General features: G+C 37.4%; 1 protein-coding gene and 1 pseudogene across 1 annotated transcript; both read right to left on the bottom strand.

Moving 5' to 3' along the window:
* Positions 1–926, bottom strand: part of LOC107702347 (cytochrome P450 4V2-like) — a 13,892-nt pseudogene extending 12,966 nt beyond the window's left edge.
* A 202-nt stretch (positions 927–1,128) lies between these two features.
* Positions 1,129–6,768, bottom strand: LOC107702346 (toll-like receptor 3). Its single transcript, XM_016504634.1, has 6 exons — positions 6,661–6,768; positions 5,655–6,132; positions 5,349–5,543; positions 4,222–4,848; positions 2,679–3,901; positions 1,129–2,421 (listed from the first exon to the last, which is right to left on the bottom strand). Exons 2-6 carry the CDS (start codon positions 6,093–6,095, stop codon positions 2,193–2,195), a joined length of 2,715 nt encoding a protein of 904 aa, XP_016360120.1. The 5' UTR covers positions 6,096–6,132; positions 6,661–6,768; the 3' UTR covers positions 1,129–2,192.
* Positions 6,769–8,907: the final 2,139 nt, after the last annotated feature.

Below are 8,907 nucleotides of genomic sequence, written 5' to 3'. Positions count from 1 at the left end.
TCCACTGTGATGTGACCCCCTCTCTCTCTCTCTCTCTCTCTCTCTCGCTCTCTCTCTCCCACTCTCTCTCTCGCTCTCTCTCTCCCTCTCTCGCACTCTCTCTCTCCCTCTCGCGCTCTCTCTCTCGCTCTCTCGCGCACACACACACGATGCGCAAAACTCCTTAGTCTTTGCAACTTCAGGGATCTTATCTATGCACAATCAGCTTGTAACACTCCAAAGAGAAAGGAAAACTTGAAATCGCATCATATGACTCCTTTAAATTTTTGACAGTGTGCATGCGTGCGTGCATATAAAGCACAACGTGCAGTGAAGTTAGGGTGGGTTGAACTATCACTTCTAAGTGTCCTCCAAAAAGCGGGGCAAAATAAATCTCTAGGTTACCAGGATACGGCGTTTGGAGGTGCAATTATTCAGTTCCGCGGGAGAGGGAGGCATTGAGCGCGTGAAAGTTTCCTTTTGAGTCGCCAAGGACAGACAAAAAGACTGAATCGCGTGTTTTTTTTTTCTCCCTCAAAATTGACGTAGTTATTATTTTAATCTAAAATCAACGTAGTTACTGTACGGATAGCCTACATCATACATACTTATGTATATTATGCTTATCATCAATTGTAAAATACAATATAGTTGTCATAAACAAAACCTGCTAAAATATAATACCTTAAATCTTTATTATTATACCCTGTATTAGAAATATTTTTAGTACTTACCTCTTCCGTTAGACTTAAAGGTGAGCGCGTTTCCTAAAAAGGGGTAAATTGGACTAATCCCAGGGACAGGTTTCAGTTCTCTCCATTTGTGCATGTAATCTTTAAGCAGCTGATATGTTATGAAAGTCAGAAAAAGTAGAAGTGAGACAAAAACCTCCGGTCCGTTCAACAGTTCAGCAACTCGCATTTTGATTACGTTTAGTTAGATCTGTAGTGTGTAGTGGTTTTAGGAGCTCCTCGCCTGTTAAATGAGGACTTGAAAATGTGTAGTACATCCCTCTAAAGCCATGGGATGTGCTTAGATTTTCAAATACGCACCATGACTTTTGTTTGTTTATTCTGCACAAGCATTTGATCACAATTTTCCTTTATTTAATGTCTCATGAAAAAAAATCAGAAAGACTTCTGTAATGCTGATATTTTAGATTTTTATTATTATTATTATTATTTATACATTATATGGGAGACAAGACTAAATATCACATTGGGGAAGTTGTTACATCTGGTAATATCACAGTAACTACAAGGTTCTCAGTAACTACTACATTTTCAATAGCATTTTTGTAAAGCATCTGCCTATAGAATTAGACTTTCAAAAAATAAAAACCTACCCTAAGAAATATTCAGTAAAAGGTGGCAACTAGCCGCTATACAGTACAAAGAAAAAATGCAAAAAAAATAGTTGAAAAAGTTTTCAATTCTTAAATACTCAAGCATATGTAATTTACACTGTTTAGCATTAACAGACTTTAGAAAACGTTAGAAAAGTGCAACATTTATCATCAGTTTGTACCAATTACCCCGTCTCAGGCAGAAACAATTAAATAATTAATACCTGTGAGAACATGCCAAAGCTGCTTAACCTAAAAAAAAAAAAAAAACGTATACTGCGCCACTGTACAGTATTGTTTGACTAAAAACTATTAAAAATGGAGGAAAGAATAAATTATTATTATTATTTTTAAATATAGTTATCCTCATGTAGTTTTAACAGATTTGATTTTCAAAAGTGATTCCCAAATATATATTACTCCTTTTATTTGTGGCCCTGAAGGCAGTGGCCAGCAAAAGGCCAGATTAGATGAAATTTGACTGAAATTATCTCTTTGGGCATAAAAAATAATATGTGAAAAAGCCAGTACCTTAGAAAGAGTGGGCCCTATTGTGTCTGGACATGTATCTAGTTGGGAGTCGCCATGGGATTATGGTATTGCGATTACTAAATAGGGTATAAAAAAAGGTAGCGAAACTTCTCCTGTGAGTGAATTTATCTGTTTGCTTAAAATAATTTGCCAAATCACATTTGGTAGCATCTTGCAAAGGCCATTGGATGTCATGTCTGGTAGGTGGTGTTTGCTAGGAGGCAGCACTCTACCTAATCTCACCTGCAATTTCTTTTGAAATGTAAATGTGTTAAGAAATTGAAAGTGATGGAACAGAGAATCCAAGACTGTAGTACAAATAGTGAAAAAATAATTTCTAGTTGACCTTGTTGGTAGAGGCTAATGCTGAGCGGAGTTTCTGATGGAAAGCTGGGATTCGTTCCCTGTGTAAAGGCCAGTAGAGGATACAGTGCGGTTTCAACATGCCACGGCGAAGATGCAGAGAGCGGTTCAGATTGTAATCAGTTACATCTTGCAAAAAAATCAGAATCAGCGAGTCACGATTGTCCTCCATTACCTGGTGAAGTGCATGATGGGCTTTGAATCTGCAGAGTGGAAGAAAGAGAAAGTGTAAACATTTTTTAATTGAACTTGAATTCGCTAAAACACCTGTGCATTTCAGTAACTTGCAGAAAAGGAAGCATGCGTTTGGTGAATATGTGAGGTGTTTCTTTGAGGATCTGAATCTACACCTTAAAGACCCTAAACTGGTCAGTGGTTTGCATTTTATTAATGGTCACTAAATGTAATTGTAGAAAGCCTTTTTGAATCAGTTATAGATAATAAGGACAATTTTACTTACTGCCTACACCATGGATCATTTAGAAGCATTTCTGTAATAACAAAAAGGATTTTCCTAGATTGTCCCATGTTTTCAACAATGGTGTCGAGTTGAGAAAAGCCAGGTATTGCATCTCTGTCTTCAAGAAAAAAATTGAATTTTTCATCCTCTAAGGGGAGTAAGCTTCGTTCCACCCATGGTCTGTCCTCAACACTGTGGATGATATATGCATCATATGCATATCTACCTTCAGTAATGCTTTCATCCTCCAGTGATGCCAGCATACGGTTTACCATTATGTTCCAGAAGAACTGGATTCTCCATCCCTGGAAGTGTATCAGGAAAGCTGTAAATAACAACATTAACACTGCTGTGCTACTTAAAATGTACAGTGCCTTAAAAGGTGTCATATCCTTGCAGGACAATGGGTCAAAGGCCATGACGGAGCGGTTAAAGTAGGCATTTGGGGTGTTGCAGCTGTAACTTTGAGGGAATCCAGGAATGCTGGCATTGGTAGAGTTAAGCCACTCAGAGAACCACAGGATGCTCTCGCAGGTGCAGTCAAAGGGGTTGTGGTCCATGTAAAGTTCTGTCAGGTTGGACAGCGGCACACCAAATGTGACATGTTGGACGGAGGTTATAAGGTTCTTTTGAAGATGCAAATACTTTAAAGACTGTAGGTCATCAAAAACAGAGGCATGCAGCTGATCCAAGAGATTACCATGGAGACTTAGCTCACGCAACTCTGAGAGGCCGCGCAAAGCATTGAGTGGAATCTCATCTAAACCATTGTAATCCAGATCCAGGACAGACAGTTTTGTGGCATCCTGGAGGAACAACACTGGACCACCTGGGTTGGCCGTCTTCCACAACCTAGCCAAGTTGTTGTGCTGCATTTTCAGCACTTTCAGATGATAGAGTCCTTTCAGCAAGCAAGCATTTATGTTTGCAATATTGTTATTACTGAGATCTAGAAATGTGAGGTTGACAAGTGGCCTGAATGGAGATGCTTCCATAGCTAGGGTCCCTTTTAGGGCACGGCCGAGCTTTAGAGACCTTAATGTTGGGACGTGGATGAATGACGTATTGGTAAGGGAAATGCTTTGCTGGTTTAAAGACATGTCAATCTCTTTAATGTTAGAGAGGCCCTGTAACTCATCTCCTTTCAACTGCTGATTAATGAAATTGTGACCAAGTACGAGTGTAGTGAGGTTGCCCAAACTTGAGAAGGCCCCAGTTGCCAACTTGTTGATACTCATGGCAGTAAGATTAAGAGTCTGAAGGAGTGGAGATTCTTGCAAAGCAGCGAATGTTCTGTTTGTGACCATCTTCAACCCTGTGATGCTCCAACTCAAATCCAGTGTCTTCAGGTTCAGAAGTCCAGAAAAGATATGCTCTGTTATCTCTCGGAATGCAGTATTTGCCATGCATAGATGCTCTAATTGGACTAAATGGAGGAAAGAGAAGTCTTCAATAACTGGTAAGGATGAAGTATGACTCTTAATCAGTGCTTTCTGCAGGTTAAGCTGCCTCAGGTTTCCCAATCCACGGAAAGTGTTGCCAACTTGTTGATACTCATGGCAGTAAGATTAAGAGTCTGAAGGAGTGGAGATTCTTGCAAAGCAGCGAATGTTCTGTTTGTGACCATCTTCAACCCTGTGATGCTCCAACTCAAATCCAGTGTCTTCAGGTTCAGAAGTCCAGAAAAGATATGCTCTGTTATCTCTCGGAATGCAGTATTTGCCATGCATAGATGCTCTAATTGGACTAACTGGTGGAAAGAAAAGTCTTCAATGATTGGTAAGGATGATGTATGACTCTTAATCAGTGCTTTCTGCAGGTTAAGCTGCCTCAGGTTTCCCAATCCACGGAAAGTGTCCTTAGTTAGGTGTCTAAGAGTGTTATGCTCCAGGGATAAAATTTCCAGTCGGGGAAGCCACTGAAAGGCGCCTTCAGCAATCTTCGACATTGTGTTGCTGCTGAGGTCGAGCACTGTGATGTTAGTCTTCTCTAGACCTTGGAAAGTTGTGTTTGAGAGTGTCACCTGTTGAGTGTTCTTAAGGGAAAGGTTTCGCAAAGCTGTGCCAGCAAGTTCTTCACAAAGACTGGTGGTAAACTGAAGGCTGATCTTGCAGTAATCCAGGAGTAAGTCAGAAAGTCTAGCAATAGCCTGGAAACAGCCATTCTCCACCTAGTTTATCAAAACAATTGAAAAAAAAAGACAAAAGTTTGCTGGAGTGAGAACGATAGAGCTAAGCCAGGTTTAAGAAACAACACCTTGATGATATGACATTGAACACTGAACTTTTAAAAAATGCATATAAACATACCAATTGACTGCCATTTGTTTAAAAGTTTAATTCAAGTTGCATTTGTTTGATAATCTAATGCTACACAAGTTTCATAAGCTAGCCTGTTTTCAGGTCATGTCAGTAATCAGAGAGAAAAGTTATTCAGTATTATTATTACATCATCATGAAAACATCACAGCAAAGTCCAATTGTCTGAGCACCAAAGATAGAAACACAGTCCTAACAGCTTTCCAAGAAAGATAAGGGTAGATGCAAGTAAACACACGTTGTGACAAACACACATGGTAGAATTTGAAATTCTGAAAGGGTTTTTATATAGAGATTCTCATGTGCTGTCAGTGAAAGTAACTAGACATGTGTTACTTTCTGTTCTTCTTACCTTTTTAAGAGACAGGGACGAGAGTATCAGAACCCGAAATGCAGAAGAATTACTGAGGAATGAGAAGTCATTCTTTTGCAGTACAGAGATTTCATTTCCAGAGAGAACAAGGGTGATCAGGTTTGGCAGCTGAGGTTGTGTGCCCAGTTTAGCTGATTTCAGTTTGTTTCGAGATACATCCAACCATGTCAAACTCTACATAGGGAGGAAATAACCTAATTGAATCATGCTAAGAGACACCTCGAACTTTTGATTGCATTTAATATTCACATTGAATATTTAATAAAAATGTCTTCATGAACATACCTTTAGAACAGAGAAAGGCTCTCCATTTAGCTTCAGTCTGTTGTCAGACAGGTCAAGTCTTGTTAAATGAAAACAGTTTTTCAGGTCTTTCTCACTTATCAAATACACTTCATTGTGTTGCACATTAAGAATCTGCAGGTGTGGCAGAGAAAGACATAGATCCTTTTCTATGGCAGTTAAAGAGTTGTAGCTGGCATCTATAGTCACCAGATTCGAGTACAAATGCAGAGAAGACAGAGTTTTAAGTCTATTGTGAGACACATCCAATGTGGTGATATTTTTGGGTAAGTCCATTGGAACAGCATCCAGATTCATATGACTGCAGTCTGCTTCGGCATTCTCAATCGTACATGTTGACTTGTGTGGATATGCAGTGTTTGCACAGTGGCCATGAAAGCACATGCAGAACAAGGGCAACAATATGAGGTTCATCAGTTCCATGTATTTTCCTTCCTTCCTATTTTTTCCCCAAGTCAAGCTGTAATAAACATAATATCCTTGACAACAATATTTCATACACAGTATGAGTTTATAGACAATACAATTTGCTAGAAAAGATATAAAGAAGACTAGGGCTAGTCACAATATTTAACCAAAAATTAAAACTTCAGGATATGTGTATTTATTTTCTATTCTCTGTCTGGTTGGGCCAAGTTGTCATATCAGTCATTTACTACTACTATTTTCTGTTAGTCAAAACAAGTTATATTTTGCTTCTGAAAAGTCATTTAAACACTTCTTAGATACTACATTATACTTTAAATATTCATATTTCCCAACATGTACAGAGATAAGAGATACTACTCACTTAAGTTTAAACAACTAGACACTAGCCTACCGTTATTAAAGAAACAATCTTCTAACTTTAATGTAAGTTATACTTATCATGGTTAAGATTATTTTCTTCTAAAACTGGTAACATGATGCTACACGTGAATGTAGGCTAATCTGTGACCAAGTATTGCAGCAGTTGAATAGCATGTGTGATCTTTTATCATGTACTTACTTGAATTGTGACGATCTAATTCCCCACGTTCAGCTCAAATATCTGCATGTTTAAAGTGGTTCAAGTGTGAAGCAACTAGAGACAGACCCCTTGTATAGCCATATAATCTTTGCATGGGGGGGGGACCTTCAATAAGGAACAATTCCTTTTTCGTAAGAAGTGAAACAAACGAGAAGGCGGATCCTATCACGCAGTGTCCTAGATATCAAATATCGTCATATTCAGATCCGACAGAGGTCAAGTGAATAATTATACATATTTCATGTTACCCTCATTATTTGAATGCAGATTCGACCAGGTTTCAAAATACTTAATGACAATTGCAATCGAATCTAGCATTTTCTTGTGTCAGCGACAACCAGCTTCCTTATTATCATATGAATGTGCGATGAATTTTATACCACTTCTGCTATTTCTAATATAGTTTTTGCCCTCAATATTTTTATTGGCCTCCAAAAAAGAAAGAAAGGAAATGAGTAAACCGAGAGGGAATTCCCCTTTTTTCCTCTAGTGTAACTTAGGCCTACTCGCAAAATGTACTCGCTGCAGACTCTCGCTTTTGTTGAAACTTTATGAATAATTAAATTCAATAGTTTATTATTTCTATTTTTTTTTATTTAAATATAAAACCGAAATAAACGATTTGTTTTATATCAATCGTATACACTATTTTTTGTAGTAAACGGAACATCGCTTCAGCAGTAATTCAGCAAAATGTCCGGCTGGGGGCGCCACAGAATTCAAAATGAGATGACCGGTTAAGATTCAAGAAATTGTTTAATAAATAAGCATTTAATCTATATTTGAATATGAATATGAAAATATGTATGAATCTCGTGGCATTGATAACTATTTGAATGTAGGCTACTTTAATTTGAAGGTAAAGACAGCTTTGGCTCAATTTCGAGGTAGGATATATATATATATATATATATATATATATATATATAAATGCTTTCACGATCCCTATAATAAGTTTCATTCAAATTTAAATCCGGAAAATGTCATTAGAACTCCATGTTGGTCTCATAAGACTGCAGTGTGTCTTGTGGAATCTCTGTGTATGTGGTTCTTAGAATTTGGATTCTTATGTGTGCTGTTACCTAGCAACTGCAGCAGCAGCAAGTAGAAGGGCACCTGGAATCTGAAGACTTACTGCAAACAGCAGGTTGACACTCTCTGCATCCGTATGTGTGTGAATAGCTCTTGGCCTTTGAGACCTTTCAGGATGTTTATTCCATCAGCATTTGTTAAATACAGATAAAGTGATCAAATAGATGTCTGGAGCGCCAGATTTGTATTGGTAATGATACTAAATAAACACTAAATTATATGGTTAATGCTCCTTTTTCATTTTAATCTCGTCAATATAACATGCCTTTTCTTTCTCTTTAACCCACACTCCATCTATCCATGTTATAGTGGCTGAACAATGCTAGACAGGTATTTATGTGTGTGTATTTGTGTCCTTTCATGGTCAGCAATTATTCACTCCACACAAGTGATCAATATGCTGTGTGTGTGATGCTGGTCAACCTGTGCCTGTTTCGCTGACACAGTTAATAGTAACATGCAGCTATTCTCACAGACAGTTACTGCAGGCAATCCATCACTCCAGGCACCCATACAGACTCTAATGTACACTCTGTGATTATGAAAGAATCAGCCGTAGGTAATATCTGAACCATTAGAAATTGTGCATAATTTATGGAGTGTATACATTTGCATGTAAAAGGATAAGGGTGAAGCAATGACTGTGCAGATCATGTCATCTTGTTGTAAGAGCATTAAGTGCAGGAATGAAGTGGTGGACTTTGTGTTTGCAGATGTATCTGGCTGACAAGGCCATTTTTTATGCATCCATCAAATTCCATCAGATCATTCTCAGAAAATAATATATCAGGTTTTGCATATTATGGTTTAGCATCTGTCATTAAATGAGACATACAGAGAAATTTAAAAAAAGTTAAAAAAAAATGTTATGCTTATCATTTTTGTATAATTTATTAAATTAAAAAAATATATAAATATATAATATATAAATAAATATCACATCTGGTCTCAAACTTTTAGATATTTTTTTAATATATGCCTATTTTATTTTAGCATTAATTATATTAAAAAAGGATACATGTTATACATAGAGGCTGCATTCTCTGCCTGGAAATGTGATCATTGAATGTGATCATTGTATCCATTCATCATGATCAAAATAATGTATATATAAAAAACTTGAATGTATATATT

Source organism: Sinocyclocheilus anshuiensis, unplaced genomic scaffold (genome assembly GCF_001515605.1).
Source record: "Sinocyclocheilus anshuiensis isolate Anshui unplaced genomic scaffold, SAMN03320099.WGS_v1.1 scaffold86, whole genome shotgun sequence".
NCBI classification, from domain to species: Eukaryota; Metazoa; Chordata; class Actinopteri; order Cypriniformes; family Cyprinidae; genus Sinocyclocheilus; species Sinocyclocheilus anshuiensis.
The sequence above is the reverse complement of the archived record's forward strand: the minus strand, read 5'-3'. Positions and strand labels throughout refer to the sequence as shown.

What these genes read in the sequence shown, in the direction of transcription:
- LOC107702346 (XM_016504634.1), bottom strand. Translation starts at nt 6,095, where the DNA reads ATGGAACTGATGAACCTCATATTGTTGCCCTTGTTCTGCATGTGCTTT. An exon ending in CGTCCCTGTCTCTTAAAAAG is followed by an intron (nt 4,849 to 5,348) that starts GTAAGAAGAACA and finishes TTGATAAACTAG; the next exon opens with GTGGAGAATGGCTGTTTCCA. An exon ending in AATGATCCATGGTGTAGGCA is followed by an intron (nt 2,422 to 2,678) that starts GTAAGTAAAATT and finishes TCCACTCTGCAG; the next exon opens with ATTCAAAGCCCATCATGCAC.